The following is a 16,182-nucleotide window of genomic DNA, read 5'->3' as shown; positions in this document are numbered from 1 at the left end:
AATTGTGTTTTGTCGTACTGATTTGTATCTGCAAACTAATTGGAGTAAAATTGCAATTTGCTTCTCCGAAGGGCTGTATGAACATAAAACAGAAATATCCAAGATCACTACAACTTCCTCAGATTTGTTTTTAAGCATATAAACACCCCAAAGTCAAACTGGGGTTTCACTGCTCAGAGAGACTACAACAAGCGCGAGACTTACATCTCAGAATCTACACGCCTCAGTTAGCATGTCAATGTTGAAGTTCATGACAGTACAATTAGAAAAAGACTGAACGAGCATGGTCTTGGTTGGAAAGGCTGCCAGGAGAAAGCCTCTTCTCTCAGGAAAGAACGTGGCACAGCTCAGATGTGCAAAGCTGCATCCGAACAAATGACAAGTTCTCGGTGATGGAGGTGTGATGATTTAGGCTTGGTTTGCAGCCACGGGACCTGGGCACTTTGCACTCATTGAGTCAGTCATGAACTCCCCTAATATCAAAAGTACTCTAGAGTTGAACTGAAGCTTGGCTGAAAATGGGTCATACGACAGAAGAATAAAGGTGTTGTAAAGGTGCAGTGAAAGTCCAGAAATGCTGTGGGAGCTAAGAAAGCTGTGCATAAACGAACGCTCTATGAACTGAAACTGTGTTGTAAAGAAGAGTGGGCCAAAATTCCTCAACAACACTGAGTCCTACGAATATCTTTATTTGCACATGACTGTACGTAACCGCTGTCAGACAGTTTAAAACAGAAGAAAAAAAATATGTTTTTGATTTTTCAGCATTTATGTGCTCCTTATTGGCTCCTTATGGAATATTTAATATTAGACTTAATACATGCCATGTCTGGCGTGCATTAAGACACATAAACTATAAAATTATAAAAGTAGATTATAAAGAATTGTACACTTCAAATTATTACACATATTTAATACATGTTTGTAGTTTGCTATACAGAACTAGGAAGAGTCTAGAGGGTCGTGGGGTGGAGTGAAAATAAGTCATTAAAAACTTTATTGTCCTCACATTAAATTCTCCATTTATGTCATGATGGGGAAAAAATTGTCACGGTCTGGGTGTGTGGCTGTAAAATTCCGCTGAAGGTCTGGACCTCCCTGGTATCCACCCATGGGCAGGGCCTACAGCCTCCCTCACCTGAAGCTGATTGAAGCAATTAGGTTGGAGATTTAAGCTGCTTGCTGACACTGCTTCCTCGCCATTTCATCAACTAGCCTATTTACTCCTGGGAATTCCATCACACTGAACAACTCATCTTGGAAATCTGGTTAACCCGCCTGCTTTCAGAATCATCTCCTTGCCTCACCTGCCTGCCCTTACACCACCACGGGACCTTCACCGCTCAGGACAGCTGACACACACCACCAAACCCACCCGGGCTGCACCACCTCTCCTTCAACGCTTCCATCTCCCACCTGCACATGCGTACCTAATCACCAGCCAGCTGCCGTTGCTTTCTTGGGCCTGTCTCCTTGCTTTATCCCTCTCTCCTGGCCAAGACCCTCACGCCCCATGTGTCAAGCCTTAAGCCAAGTGCCATTGTAAACATCATCCTTGTGTTAGTTAATAAAACTTTGTTAAACCCTTTCCTCAGCCTCCGCTTTGGGTTCTCTGCATGTGGGTTTGATCTTTGGTACTCAGCCTCCGGCCGTTTTGTGACAAAAACATTTCTAGCCTCATGTGATCTCAATAAAAGGCCGACAATCGATTACTGTGTGAAAATACTCAAACTTTAAAAATAAAGAAAATCTTTTTACAGCTCTTTTTAGAACTTTATTAGGATTTAAATCATCAAAACATAGCGGGTGGCATGTTTTCCACATTGGTGTGCATGTTCTGTGCGTGCATGTGCACAGGCGTGTGCATGCCTGAGCTCATAATTTGACAGCGGTCTTTATCAGTGAGAGCCAGCTGGCAGTAGCACACACTCTGAGAGCAACTGTAAAAAACAGAGTCATCTCCCGAAGACGCGACGCACTGAAGGTAAAAGACTCTCCTCAGACCTTGTTTAGACTTTTCAGGTCTGCTGTGACATCATCAGTTTAATTTATTCCTCTTAAAGTTAAAGTTGATAGTTGATGTAATTACTGTGTTCTGTTTTCATTTACTCTACAGTGTAATGTACTTAGTATAAATGTGTGAAAACAGCAATGGGGTTGTGCAGCTTGTCATCAGCAGGGAGGTGTTTCCTGTAAATGTCAATGCAATTGACTAAAATTATCCAAAATTAATAATTTATCCTGTAAAACGTACAAATTTGTTATTTATGAGTCCACATGATGACCTCATTATTACCATATTCTAAACATATGTGGTCATTTTGTAATGTTTATGTGTTAAATTTGTTTAAATAAATTATGCCCTAGTTTTAGATCATGGATACATCACATGCAGTTTTACATGTTTTATAAAGTCTGCATGAAATTTACTGCTAATGTCATATTAATCAGGACAAACTGCTCAAACAATGTATGATCAAATACAAAGCAGATACTGTGACCAGTAAAATGAAAACACCTGCACACATGAATGCATTTTTAGCTACAACAACACAAAACTGCAGCCTCACAACAGAACCGAGACTTTGTGTTTTCTGATCATTTACGTTGAGATATGAGTTTGCAGTGGACACTTGTTTGTGACACACAAACAATGACAGGCAGAGGTAACTCTAGTTTTCGAATCATTATCTCAAAATGTTGAGTTCCTTCTGAGTAAGATCGAGTTTTTAAGACGCAATTTCAAGATATTTAAACCAAAACCTTCCGCACTCATCCACGCCTCGTTTCTGTTACCTTGTGTCCTTTCCTGATTTTCTCTTCACCGATTGGCTCCTGTTTTCTTTTGTCTTTTAACTGAACTCAGTTTGCACACATTATACAAGGACTACACTCCTCCATGGGGCAGCAGCTCAGAGTTTTTTCGGTTCATGTGCGTCTCCTTGTGCAGTTAAATAACCTTTGGTCTGAAGTAAAATAAACCATAAGTACTGATTGCTGGCTCTGTTTTTGCTGATAATCCTTTTCTTTGAACTTCCAAATTACATTTATGTTATATAGAAAAAAAACCCATAAGCTCATGTATGTCTGATTTTTTCCCTCTGGCACTGGTGTGGGCATCAGATCTAAAGATCCATCATCAGTCCAACCCTTTAGATCTGAGCAGCTCTTATGCAGGCTTTACTGCCTTAAGTTAGAAGAGTTTATCTTTTTGCACAATGTGGATTTTTGACTTTTTTTTATGTCAGCGCATGATGAGTTTTGCATAAACACACTAATGATCTTCATGGCTTCAATAATATACAGTGAAGAGATTGTTTCACACGATACATACAAAGGGCAGTTTTACAGTTCACCTCACTCTAATTAACCCTTGATTCCTCCTCTCTCCTCTGCAGTGATTAGGAACCATGAAGGAGTTTCTGCTCATGTGTCTGCTCCTCTTGTTTGGAGGTCAAAGGTCCTCCGCCTGTCCCCATCTCTGCTCCTGTCACGGCAGCCAGGTGGACTGCAGCAGCAGATCTCTCACAGCTTCTTCGCTGCCTTCCAGTTTCTCTGCTGGGACCTCCGAGCTCCGTCTCCACAATAACCTGCTGACCACCCTCCCTAACGGGCTCCTGGACGATCTGACCTCCCTCTGCTCCGTCTCTCTTCACGGTAACCCCTGGGCGTGTGACTGTGGCGTCCTCTATCTGCGAGCCTGGCTGCTGCGCCAACCTGCTGGCAGCACATCACACGTGGGCGTCAACTGCAGCTCCCCACCCAAACTGAGAGGTCGGCTGGTGGCGTATTTAACTGAGCAGGAGGTGCTGGACTCCTGCCACTACTGGTACTGTGACCTGGCTTTGGCCTCGCAGGTGTGTCTGCTTGTATTTGTGGTCGTGCAGGCGGCTCTGCTCGTGGCTCTCGTCTTCTTCCTCAAGAGGTTCGAGAAGGTGTCTAAAGAAGCAAAGAGAATAACAGAGGAGAGCTTTAACCCCGTGGATGGTCAGAGGGAGAACGAGTACATGCCTTTAAAGCCGTGATGTGCGAAGGGCTGATCAGCATTTGAACACCAGGGATGAAACCTCTGTCACTGTGATTTTAAGTTTAGGTGTCAAGTTGAAGGAGTAACCTGAAAATAAATATATTCAGATATGTAGAAACATAAATATATTAAACACACCAAGTTTCAGCTTCGTTTCAGGAGAGAACTCGTGAGGAAGATTTTAGATCTGAAAGGCTTGGATACAGTTTTCCCCCTTTAATTTGTCACATGTCCAGTTGCAGACCACAGTAGACCACTGTAAAATGAACTAAACAAAAACAAAGATTATTTTATCTGAGAGTAAATAAACTAACGTGTTAATAATATCATTGTGTTTGCTCTTTACACGTATCTGATCAAATGATGTATGAAACCTGATTTATCTACAAAATGTTATTTAAAAATTATATTTTATGATTTTTAAATAAAATAATAATCCATGTGTTGTTATTATCTGGATTTAAGCATAATTGAAGACCAAATGAAGGGCAGATATGTTGTTTGTATCTGTTTAGGGCAATTTCAAGTTGTTTATTCTTTTGAGCTTTATTTTAGGGCAAATCTCATGATGTCTTTTGCCATTTTGCATTCATACATTGTGTAATTTGTAAGAAAACAAAGCGAAATAAATTATTCTGATTGATGTTTTGTCATATTTGTGTAACTTTTAAGCACAAAACAAATGGTTTGATTAAATTTTTTTCTAATTGTTTCAAAACATTGTACACTTTTTTCACAATTGTATTACAAATTTCATTGCTTCCTTAGCATCCTTATTTATTATACCAACCCTCTACATGTCCTCTGTCATTACATACATGAACCTCCTCTGAGGTTTTCCGTTTTTCCTCATGCCTGGCTCCATCTTCAGCATCTTTTGTCCAGTATATCCACTATCCCCCCTCTGAATATGTCCAAACCATCTCAGCCATATCTCTCTAACCCTTGTCTCATAATCTCTCAACCTGAGTTGTTCCATCTCTTGTGTTTTTCTCAGTTTCACAGTCTCCAAACCAAAAATCACAGCAGGTCTCACTACCATCTCTTAAACCCTCCCTTTCACTCTTGTTGCTATCCTTCTTTGACAAATACCCCCTGAAACTAGCCTTCACCCTGCGATCTCAACAGAGTCCTCATACACGTCCTGTTTCTCTCTTGGCACCCATGTTTTCTCTAGAGCCACCAAAATACAGCTTTAAAATGTGCCATCAGAAGAACTTCAAATGTGTTACATCACAATTTGGAAGATTTTTGCATTCGTACGTCAAATAAACATCAATCGGACCAAATCATTATCATCAAAATAAGCTTTTTGCCATCTGATATTGGCTGACCCCATAAGACAAAAAGGACCCTTATACGTCATTTAAATGTAAGTATTTTGAGTTGATTAAATAAAAATCAATAAATAAAAAATATTATAGGTTATACAGTTTAGGTTATAAACAATATTTTTAGTTAGGATCACTAAACAACGGGACGTCGAACTTTTTCTATAGCGGAACGTTCCTACGGAGTCAAATTTTAGCGACGGACCGGTTTGGTTGATGAACACTTAAATGTTTACACGTGAGGTTAGTGCACTGCTTCAGTTTTTGGATCCAGGTGTTTAAAGTCAAATGCAGCTGTTCAGATAAGAAGGTTTGTATTTGGAGGTGTTCACAAACTTTTAATCGGTTCTGTTAATAACAATTTTAGGCTAACGATAAAGTTACCTTGTTAGCTGTCGATGTTTAGCAAGCAGTGTTTCAGACTTTTTTGGTCTTTCTCATTATAACCGGTGGCTTTGGGTTCATAGCTTTTTATTCACTGACCTACAGACTTAAGTTTAAAATGGGAAAACTAAGGAAAAAACACAACTGGAAGGGGCGACAGCAAAGTGACCCTCCGCCATCTGCAGATGAAGAGAAGACAGAAGTTGTTGTGGAACTCAAAGGTAGCAGGAAAACATCAAGAGGAGAAAACATCTTTGACACTTTGCATGTCGTGCATTCTGTGACCCTGACTCTTCTGTTTGTATAAATCAGATGGGTCCATACTGAAAGGTGTAGATGAGAGCAACGCCTTGGTCCTCCCATCCAGCAAATCCAAGAAGAATAAATCCTCGCTGCCACCAATCTCCAAGAAGAAGCCCCTCACCAAGAAGCAGAAGAAGGAGCTGCAGAAGGTCCTGGAGCGCAAGGAGAAGAAAGCTCAGGTTAGGAATCTTCGTACGTTTAGTTCTCTGTGAGGTTTTTCTATTTCATGTCGACATTAATAACTAGACTGATTACTTTAGTGACAGTGATCCATTGTTTCTAAAGTCCTGAAAGAAAGTTAATGATTTGGTTTTTAAAATGATCAAAGTGAAGTCAAAGTTGATCCTGAAGATGTGAAAATGTTTGATTTTCCTCAGTAAAGTGGAGCAGATATGTGTTATGTGCCGATAAGTACTCTGACTCTAGATATAGAAGCTGAGTATTGAGCACAGTACGATGTTGTCCTTATATTTACTGTAGCTTGTAGCTTAGCTTGTTCTCTAAAGTAATTTGAGCTATATGCTTGAAAGATTTGAATCAGGTGAAAGTTTGTTGTTATCGTTGTTTTGTTATCAGCACTGAAACATGGATGTTTTTATTGTGTTGTAGTGATATTTTATTATAATAGTGATATTTTATATTACTCTCTGCTCTTTGAGGGCTGAATTTTAACAGTCAAGCTCACATGCCGTTTACATGTTGCTCTCTCTTCTGTCCAGAGAGCAGAGATCCTGGCCAAACTGGCTGAGGTGCAGCTTCCAGAATCCGAACTGAAGCTGCTGTACACCACTTCCAAACTGGGAACAGGAGAAAAGCTCTACCAGGCTAAACGGTAAGAGCACAACACAACGTGTTAATCAAGACGGAGAACATGTGTGATTGTTTCTCGGTGGAGAAGGTGGAGTAAAAGCATCTTGTCTTCTTTTTTTTTATTCAGGTCAGCAGATGAAGTAAAGAATGAAGACTCTGGCCCAAAGATCAGCAGCGTCAGCGGAGCAAACAGGAAGAGAAAATGGGAGGAAGATGATGATGATGAAGAAGAACAAAAGGCAGAAGAGAGCAGTGATGTGGACACATCATCTGATGAGGATGAAGATGAGCAGGAGGATGAAGTTAGTAACACCACAGATATGAGTGAATGTAAGGAAACCAGCTCTGTCTGTCAGGAGACCAAACATGAAGTGAAGGTGGAGCAAGATGGAGAGAAAGAGAAGAAGATTTCAGATCAGGAGAAAGTTCAGAAGAAGCCGTCTGAACCAGCTATTTTCATTCCTGTTGATAGATCACCAGAAGTACAGGTGAGCACCTGAGACCGTAAAAGCATCCTGCAAACTAGAACTTAGAAAGGTGTTTTTGTGCATTTTCATCAATTCTGCATTACGATGATGCTGCAGGAGGCTCGTCTAAAGCTGCCCGTTCTGGCAGAGGAGCAGGTCATCATGGAGGCCGTGAGAGAAAATCCCAGTATCGTCATCTGTGGAGAGACGGGGAGTGGAAAAACCACTCAGGTGCCTCAGTTTCTGTATGAAGCCGGCTATGCCAGGTAGTTTGTCCAGTTTATGGTGTTGCCTTTGTAAATGTTTCATTGGAGGAAAAAAAGTGTGTGTAGTTCGCGTCATCCTGCTCACTCTTGATTCCTGCAGTGGCGGGAGGATGATCGGCATCACAGAGCCGAGGAGAGTAGCAGCAGTGAGCATGTCCCACAGAGTGGCCAAAGAGATGAACCTGCCCACACAGTAAATTAACCATTCTGTGTTCAGAGTAATTAAAAAAAACAAAACAAAACATACAGTTTAAAAGTATAACTTTGTGTTGTTAATTATATGTTTGTGTGTCTGTTATCAGGGTTGTGTCGTACCAGATTCGATACGAAGGGAACGTGACGAGTGACACAAAGATAAAGTTCATGACAGACGGTGTTCTGCTGAAGGAGATTCAGAAGGTATCATCTGCTTTCTACTGGGTCACCTAATAAATAATATGACAACAGGATGGAGGTGGAAGATCAGCCAGGTGGATGACTCGGCCTTTTTCATTTTTCACAAACGATTTCATCAGTTTGGACCAATTAAATCAGTTCTAATGAGGAAAGTTAATGCCTCACTTCCATGTTATTTGTATTAACCAGTAGTAACAAATAGTTTTTGAATTGTGTTCTGAATTAAAGGTCAAAAAATATTTGCAGTATGTTATTTTTCCCCATCTTTGAAGAAGCAGTAAAGGGATAAACAAGCATGGATTTAGTGTTACTTCAATTGTCTCCAGTTTTGTCACAGACTATTTTGTGTTGCAGGATTTTCTGCTCCAGAAATACAGCGCAATCATCATCGACGAAGCACACGAAAGGAGCGTCTACACCGACATCCTCATCGGATTATTGTCTCGTATCGTCCCCCTCAGAAACAAGGTGGGAATATCTTAACGTTTCCAATTTACGGGAAAAAAAGGGGGTTGTTTCTATAAAAACCTCTCCGTTTCTCCTCCATCTGTCTGCAGAAAGGTATGCCTATGAAGCTCCTGATCATGTCCGCTACTCTGCGGGTTGAAGACTTCACAGAAAACCAGCGGCTGTTTCGGACGCCTCCTCCCGTCATCAAGGTGGATGCTCGTCAGTTCCCGGTAACTATCCACTTCAACAAACGCACCCCGCTGGAGGATTACACTGGAGAGGCTTTTCACAAGACCTGCAAAATCCACCGGATGCTGCCTCCAGGTAGGTTTTAGAGTTTATATTTATTTACTACAGAAAGTGGTGAACAAAGAGGGGGATTTTGATGAAAGTAAAACTGAGGATATGGGTGATGGGGCGCCTCTTTAAGGGGCTGACCATGCGACTCACGTAAGGCCATCTCAAAGCCCTGGGTTCAAATCTACCCAAGGTGGTTTTCTGTATTTGCCTGTAAAAATGACTTGTGGTGTGTCTCATTCGGGTAAACTGCAGTTAGAGTTCAGTCTTTCCACAGATACAGTCTCCACTTCTTTTATAACATGTTTTGCATTTTAGGTGGTATCCTGGTGTTTCTGACTGGTCAGGCTGAAGTTCACAGTCTCTGCAGAAGACTGAGGAAAGCTTTCCCCTTCAGGAAGGGTGACACAGCTACAGGTGAGCGGTCGGCCTCCTCAAACTCTGACGTATATCTGAGCTGGGACTGTGGTTCTGTGTATTTACTTGAGTTTTGTATCCAGCTGAAGATGAGGAAGCCGAAACCTCAGAGGCAATGAGGAAGTTCAAAAAGGCCAAACAGAAGAAGACTGTTGTAAGTAAACTTTTTAAAAAATATATTCTGTCCACCTCAGTCCTCAACAGATATTGAACAGAAGTGTTTTAACTGTTGTCTCCAGTCTCTACCCCGAATCGACTTGGATAACTACTCCGCCCTGCCAGTGGATGAAGGTGATGAGGACAGAGAGGCAGGGATCGGAGACGAGGAGGATGGAGACTCCGATCTTGACCTTGGAGATGATCCTGCTGATGCAGGTAAGCCATTCTGAATAAATCTCCAGTCCAGGTGGATGCGTTTCAGATGAGCAACATTACAAATTCTGCCCTGTTTCCTCTCCGTAGAGGAAAAGGCGGACGCGTCCATACCGCTCTATGTCCTCCCACTCTACTCTCTGCTGGCCCCAGAGCAGCAGGCTAAGGTGAGATTAATATCTTATCACAGAACAAACTGATAAAAAAAAAATCATACATGACAAGAGAAGTGCCGGTGCTTGTGCGATAAAGTAAAATAAACGTTTTGGTTTTGCTTCTGATCAGTCAGACTCATCATAAAACAATACTTTAAAGAAATCTTTACTTCCCAGCAGATTTCTGTAGTTTTATTTTGAACTGAGTTTAAAATTTAAAGTCTAAACTTTCTGATTTAAAGTGCATGTCACTATAATTTCTAATAGCAGCCACTCAGTAGCTTCTGCTTTTAGTAAATAGCCATCACAGTTTTATTTATAGTGTAGGGATAAGTGCTTTTTGCTCATTTGGTTTATGTGCAAAATGAAGGGTTTAGGAAAACTAAAAGCTCCAGTTTACTGACTTTTCTAAACAAAATGTAGCTTTATACACCCTTTGAGTTCTTTTTCAGACTTTTTTCAGTAGTTTTGGAGTCACATGATGCTTTTATGATGACATCATGTATATGCGTTCTTTTTGGCTGCAGGTGTTCAGGCCTCCTCCTCCCGGCACTCGTCTTTGTGTCATCGCCACCAACGTGGCAGAGACGTCTTTGACCATTCCCGGGATCAAGTATGTGGTGGACTGCGGTCGAGTTAAGAAGCGTTTCTACGACAAAGTGACCGGAGTGTCTTCCTTTAAAGTCACATGGACCTCACAGGCTTCAGCCAATCAGAGGGCTGGCAGAGCGGGACGAACCGAGCCAGGACACTGCTACCGGTCAGTGCTGTTAAACTACGTAACCCTAAAACCCTAATTAGAGAGGGTTGTTTTGTTTTTTGGTTGTTTTGTTTTTTTTACACAACAAGGATTTTCACCGGCGGGAATGAGGATCAGCACCTCCAAATCTCAGGCCATGGTTCTCAGCCGGAAAAGGGTGGAGTGCCCACTCTGGGTCGGGGATGAGTTCCTGCCCCAAGTGGAGGAGTTCAAGTATCTCGAGTTCTTGTTTGCGAGTGATGGGAGAAGGGAGCCGGAGATCACAGACGGATTGGTGCTGCGGCTGCAGTGAAGCGGACGGTCCGTCGTGGTGAAGAGGGAGCTGAGTGTAAAAGTGAAGCTCTCAATTTACCGGTTGATCTACGTCCCTACCCTCACCTATGGCCACGAGTTGTGGGTAGTGACCGAAAGAACGAGATCGCGGATACAAGCGGCGGAAATGGGCTTCCTCCGAAGGGTGGCTGGCCTCTCCCTTAGAGATAGGGTGAGAAGTTCAGCCATCTGGGAGGGGCTCAGAGTAGAGCCGCTGCTGCTCCACATCGAAAGGAGCCAGCTGAGGTGGTTCGGGAATCTGACAAGGATGCCCCCTGGGTGCCTCCTGGGGTTTTTGTTCCGGGCATGTCCCACCAGGAGGAGGCCCCGGGGCAGACCCAGGACACACTGGAGAGATTATATCTCTCGGCTGGCCTGGAAACGCCTTGGTGTTCCCCCGGATAAGCTGGAGGAGGTGGCTGGCCCTGGATAAAGCGGAAGAAGATGGATGGATAGATGGATGGATTTTCACCACAGTTTCTCCTTGTTTCTGCAGGTTGTACTCCTCTGCAGTGTTTGGAGACTTCGCTTTGTTCTCAGAGGCGGAGATCACTCGCAGGCCTGTGGAGGACCTGGTTTTACAGATGAAAGATCTCAACATAGAAAAAGTCAGTAAAATCTGAAATGCTGTCTTAAAGGGGAACAAAATTGTGATAACAGGGTTTTAACCAGAGTCATATTTTGTGTTTTCTGCAGGTGGTCAATTTTCCTTTTCCCACACCTCCCTCTACTGAGGTTCTTGTTGCAGCAGAGCAGTTATTAGTGTCGCTGGGAGCTCTGGAAGAGCCTCCGTGTACTGGAAGGTAAATTTTTACTGTTCCATTTAAGTGTAATTGATGAGTCCCCTTTTTTTCTTAGAACACAAAATATATTTATTAAAAGGGTGGTTTTACTTCAAAGATGGCTCCTGCATAGAGACATGGAAAAAATTAAAATGAAATCTATACTGGGCAGAATCCTGCAGGTATTGATATTGTACGTTTCAGTTTACTTTCATGCGTTTTTAGCTCCTAGCTGGTGGCTAGCCTTCAATGTTGTTTAAATGGACACTTGAGCATTATCAGGATTTCTGCTTTAATAAAAGCATAAAATTCAGTTTAATTCAGTTTTATTTAAATCAAATCACAACAACCGTCGCCTCAAGAAACTCTAAATTGTAAGGAAAAGCCTGTGTGTATATTGTGAGAGAAAACCCCAACAATCACACAACCGCCTTATAGCAAGCGCTTGGCAACAGTGGGAAAGAAAAACTCCCTTTTAACAGGAAGAAACTTTCTTGAACACACTGAGTAATCACTCACTACAGTTTAGAAAAAGTGAAAAGGTATAAAACAGTCTTGTGCAAACTTGTAAACTGTTTATTTCTTATAAGGTTGAAAGACATGCAGCGAGCGAAGCTGAGCTGTCCCATCACCCCTCTGGGCAGAGCGATGGCGTCGTTCCCCGTGGCGCCGCGTTACGCTAAAATGTTAGCGCTCGGGAAGCAGCAGGATTGTCTGCCATACGTCATCGCTGTGGTAGCAGCCATGACAGTTCGGGAAATTTTTGAAGACCTCGACAGGTGAGAAAAGTGTAAAAATTGATGCTTTGGAGGAGCAGATCACCACATATAGATGAGACTAACTTTAAATGTAGGATGAAATCTTGAAATACCCTTCAAGCTCAGTCTGTTTTCGAGCCGTATATATATGATTTTTTATTTATTTTTAATAGCTATAATTTTTTTTCCTTTTCCTCTGTTTCTCTCCTCAGACCTGCTCGTAGTGAAGATGAGAGCTCCAAGCTCAACCAACGTCGAGCTCGGCTGACCCAAATGAGGAGGTTGTGGGCTGGGCAAGGAGCCTCGCTCCTGCTGGGGGACCTCATGATTATGCTGGGTGAGCTTACTCTTTGTTCAAGTTGCACTAGTGGTCAGTATTGTACAACAGTGTTTTAGGCAGTCTGTTAGATTGCATGCTTAGTGTGTTGTATGGCTCCAAAACCATAAATTCCTTAAAGGTTTTAGCAACAAGCCGAATTTTGAGGTGAAGCTGAAACAGCAGGAGGCTCTTCATTAGAATAATTTTTACAGAGACAGATTTAACTGGGGTCCATGAAGCCTTTTAAAAAAATGTACTGCTTGAATATATTACATATGTTAATAACTTGCATTTCTGTGTCTCCAGGTGCTGTTGGTGCTTGTGAATTTGCTGGCTGCACTCCCAGGTTTTGTGAGAACAGTGGGCTGAGGTATAAAGCTATGGTGGAGATCAGAAAGCTCAGAGGACAACTTACCAATGCAGGTACATGCACACAGCAAACTCAGATAATCAACATGTCTGCCTCTGAAACACAGCTGCAAGTCATTTTTCTTCCCTCCTCCCAGTGAACGCTGTGTGTCCAGAGGTGGGGGTCTTTGTGGATCCCAAGATGACTCCACCGACGGAGCACCAGGTGGTTTGCTTGCGGCAGATTGTTCTGGCAGGTCTCGGAGACCATCTTGCGAGGCGTGCCCAGGGAGAGGATTTGGTGGACCCGAAATGGAAGAATGCATACAAGGTCTGTAATTGAACATTAGAAGTATATACTGTGTTATGGGTCTCTTCACATCCTCATCTTTATCCATTTTTGCTCATAGACGCCACTTATGGATGAGCCTGTGTTCATTCATCCAAATTCTGCGTTGTTCAAAACGCTGCCAGAGTTTGTGGTCTACCAGGAGGTCATGGAGACCAGCAAGATGTACATGAGAGGTAAATGAGACTGAAAGGGAATAAAATCACATGTGTCCTCTTAATTCATGTAGAACTGACTGCCCGGATGTGTCTGATTCCTACGTGTGTGACAACTTTTTATAGTTGAATATATAAAAGGGACTACCTTGTGATTAAAAGGTTGTTACTGCATGAATCTGCAGGTCCATCTTTTATAGTCTGTGGCACAGTCCTGATTGTATGGCTGCTTACATGCTTGTTTTTAATCATTTTTACCTATTTTCTAAATATCTTCCTTCTTTAATCCCTAATTAAAGGACAAAGTGGCGCTGGGTTACTGAAACAAGATTTGCAGACTGATGCCTTTCCTTTATTCCTGTCAGGTGTTTCAGCTGTTGAAGCAGAGTGGGTCCCACAGTTTCTCCCGCAGTACTGTCACTTTGGCTCTCCGCTAGAGTCACCGTCCCCGTGGTTCTGTTCTTCTACCGGCACCATCAGATGCCACCGTTCAAGCACCTTCTGTGAGTTCTCCACAGCCGAGCACTAGAGCTGAAACCTCTTTCTGCCTACAGTGGATTAACTGCTGTGTTCCTCCTGTAGTCCGTGTGGGTTGGCAGTTGCCTGCAGTGGAGATGGAGTATCCAGAGGGCCTGGAGCGCTACAAGCTGTTTGCCAAGTTTCTTCTGGAGGGACAGGTACTGGTTTTTGTTTATCCTGAGCAATCCTTCCTGTAGTTCATCCATCCATTTTCTTCCGCTTATCCGGGGCCGGGTCGCGAGGGCAGCAGCCTAAGTAGAGAAGCCAGACATCTCCCCCGCCACCTCCTCCAGCTTATCCGGCGGAACACCAAGGCGTTCCCAGGCTAGCCGAGAGATATAATCTCTCCTGGTTCTGCCCGGTTTCGTCCTCCTGGTGGGACATGCTTTACTCTGAACCCCTCCCAGATGGCTGAACTCCTCAGCATATCTCTAAGAGGGAGGCCGGCCACCCTTCTAAGAAAGCTAATTTCTGCCGCTTGTATCCACAATCTCGTTCTTTCAGTCACTACCCAAAGTTTGTGATCATAGGTGAGGATAGGGACGTAAATCCATTTGGTTTGCATAATTATCCTTGTGACAAAAACAGTAATAGATCAATTAAAAACACGGGAAACCTTGCAAGGGCTGCACAATTAATAAACCTGCCAGGAGCAGTTATCTCACTCACTGTAATGTGTACTTTGTATGGTTATCAGGTTTGTCCTGCACTAAAGAAACACAGCAGTCACCTGCTCTCAAACCCCTCCATCATGCTGAAAACATGGGCAAAGTAAGTTGGTGCTCTCACACACACTTTTAATCCCTTTTTACTGCATTTCTTAATTCATTTACTCCATAAACCAGCGCATCTCGAGGAGTTTTTTTTTTCCTCTTACTGTCATGTCTTTGCTGTTTTTAGGTTGCAGCCCAGGACAGAGGCTTTCCTGGGAGTACTGGTGTCAAAGAAAGTTGACTGCAGAGATGCACTCCACTCTGTCTGGAAGACTGAAGAGAAATGTAAGCATTAATGTTGTTAGTTTGCTTCTGATTTGGTTAGTTGTTTTGTCATCTAATTGTAGAATTTTTTTTCTCCTCCTCCAGTTCTGCTTACTGCATACTGCCAGTGGTTACCTGAATCTGTGCACCAGGAAGTAGCTAAAAGTTGGCCTCCTCTATAAAAGCCTGCGTCTAAACAACCGAGATAATACAACAGACTCTTGACCGGAGACATCACATGGAGCTACATTTTGGCAGAGCCTAAATCTTTTGACTGTGGTGTCTGTTTTTTATGGTTAATCAAAGGGTGTTTACAATATCACAACACTGCCTTAGTATTAGTTTTATATTTTATTTACTGTACCACTTGTAAAGAAGATATACAGGCACAGTTGAAATGTCTTTTAACTTGTAATCAGTGTGCTGCTGTTTATGTGTCTGATTTGGTCTTCATAAGACTTATAAACACTGACTGTGAGAGGCTGGCATTTGACCTTTTTTCATGCTTATTAATACGTGTGCTTGAAGGTTAAAGGTCAACTGAACCAATTTTGCACTGTATGGCATTTTATTTGTCATGAGGATTATTACCAGCTTATGAAGAAAATAAGACTTGATGTCAGCTTGGGCTACTCTAACTCTAGGATGGAGTCAGAGTCAACAAACTGTTAAAGCAAGTGGATGTTTACTAGGTGGGAGTGGTTGAGAATGAAAGCGCTGAATAAGCTTTGTGTAAAATAACTTGAAAAAAAGAGCGCTACCAGGGGTGGATCTAGAAGGGTGGTGTGGGGTGGCATGTGCCACCCTAAAATGTTCCCTTGCCACCTTAACTGCCACCCTAGTTTTGTATATGACAGTGTTTATTAAAATAAGACAACATTAACACTTTGAGCCTAGCTACAGTTAACCCTGAATATAAATTCTAAAAGTGAATATATTGCATAGTGTTACCCTCCTCCCACTCACCATTAACAAATGGTTCAGCCCAAAGTGCAGACCGGCTTTTTTTCTTGTTGTCAGTAGGAAGCGATGCCTATGACTGTGCCAGAGCACATTTTAAATCAACACCATGGGCATTTCAGATTTTACACAAAAAAAAACAACAGTGTGAAACTTAATAATAATAATAATAATGGATTGGATTTATATAGCGCTTTTCAAGGCACCCAAAGCACTTTACAATGCCACTATTCATTCACTCTCACATTCACACACTGGTGGAGGCAAG

At 42.4% G+C, this 16,182-nt stretch overlaps 2 protein-coding genes across 2 annotated transcripts; both read left to right on the top strand.

Annotated features, from left to right (window-relative positions):
- The first annotated feature begins 827 nt into the window (after window positions 1–827).
- gp1bb (glycoprotein Ib platelet subunit beta) lies at window positions 828–4,672 on the top strand. The gene is made up of 2 exons (XM_026186792.1): window positions 828–1,984; window positions 3,399–4,672. The coding sequence occupies exon 2, from the start codon at window positions 3,411–3,413 to the stop codon at window positions 4,023–4,025; it is 615 nt and encodes a 204-aa protein (XP_026042577.1). The 5' UTR covers window positions 828–1,984; window positions 3,399–3,410; the 3' UTR covers window positions 4,026–4,672.
- An 872-nt stretch (window positions 4,673–5,544) lies between these two features.
- On the top strand, window positions 5,545–15,434 carry dhx37 (DEAH (Asp-Glu-Ala-His) box polypeptide 37). Its single transcript, XM_026186789.1, has 27 exons — window positions 5,545–5,668; window positions 5,848–5,963; window positions 6,055–6,224; window positions 6,765–6,877; window positions 6,983–7,343; window positions 7,440–7,588; window positions 7,689–7,781; window positions 7,891–7,987; window positions 8,339–8,452; window positions 8,542–8,758; window positions 9,050–9,148; window positions 9,232–9,302; window positions 9,388–9,523; window positions 9,611–9,687; window positions 10,203–10,435; window positions 11,244–11,355; window positions 11,444–11,550; window positions 12,120–12,308; window positions 12,500–12,624; window positions 12,913–13,029; window positions 13,113–13,285; window positions 13,365–13,479; window positions 13,824–13,961; window positions 14,041–14,135; window positions 14,675–14,748; window positions 14,878–14,975; window positions 15,060–15,434. Exons 2-27 carry the CDS (start codon window positions 5,861–5,863, stop codon window positions 15,134–15,136), a joined length of 3,453 nt encoding a protein of 1,150 aa, XP_026042574.1. The 5' UTR covers window positions 5,545–5,668; window positions 5,848–5,860; the 3' UTR covers window positions 15,137–15,434.
- The last annotated feature ends 748 nt before the right edge of the window (window positions 15,435–16,182 follow it).

Source organism: Astatotilapia calliptera, chromosome 12, assembly GCF_900246225.1.
Source record: "Astatotilapia calliptera chromosome 12, fAstCal1.2, whole genome shotgun sequence".
Taxonomy (NCBI): domain Eukaryota; kingdom Metazoa; phylum Chordata; class Actinopteri; order Cichliformes; family Cichlidae; genus Astatotilapia; species Astatotilapia calliptera.
This window is presented reverse-complemented; position numbering and strand designations above follow the sequence as displayed.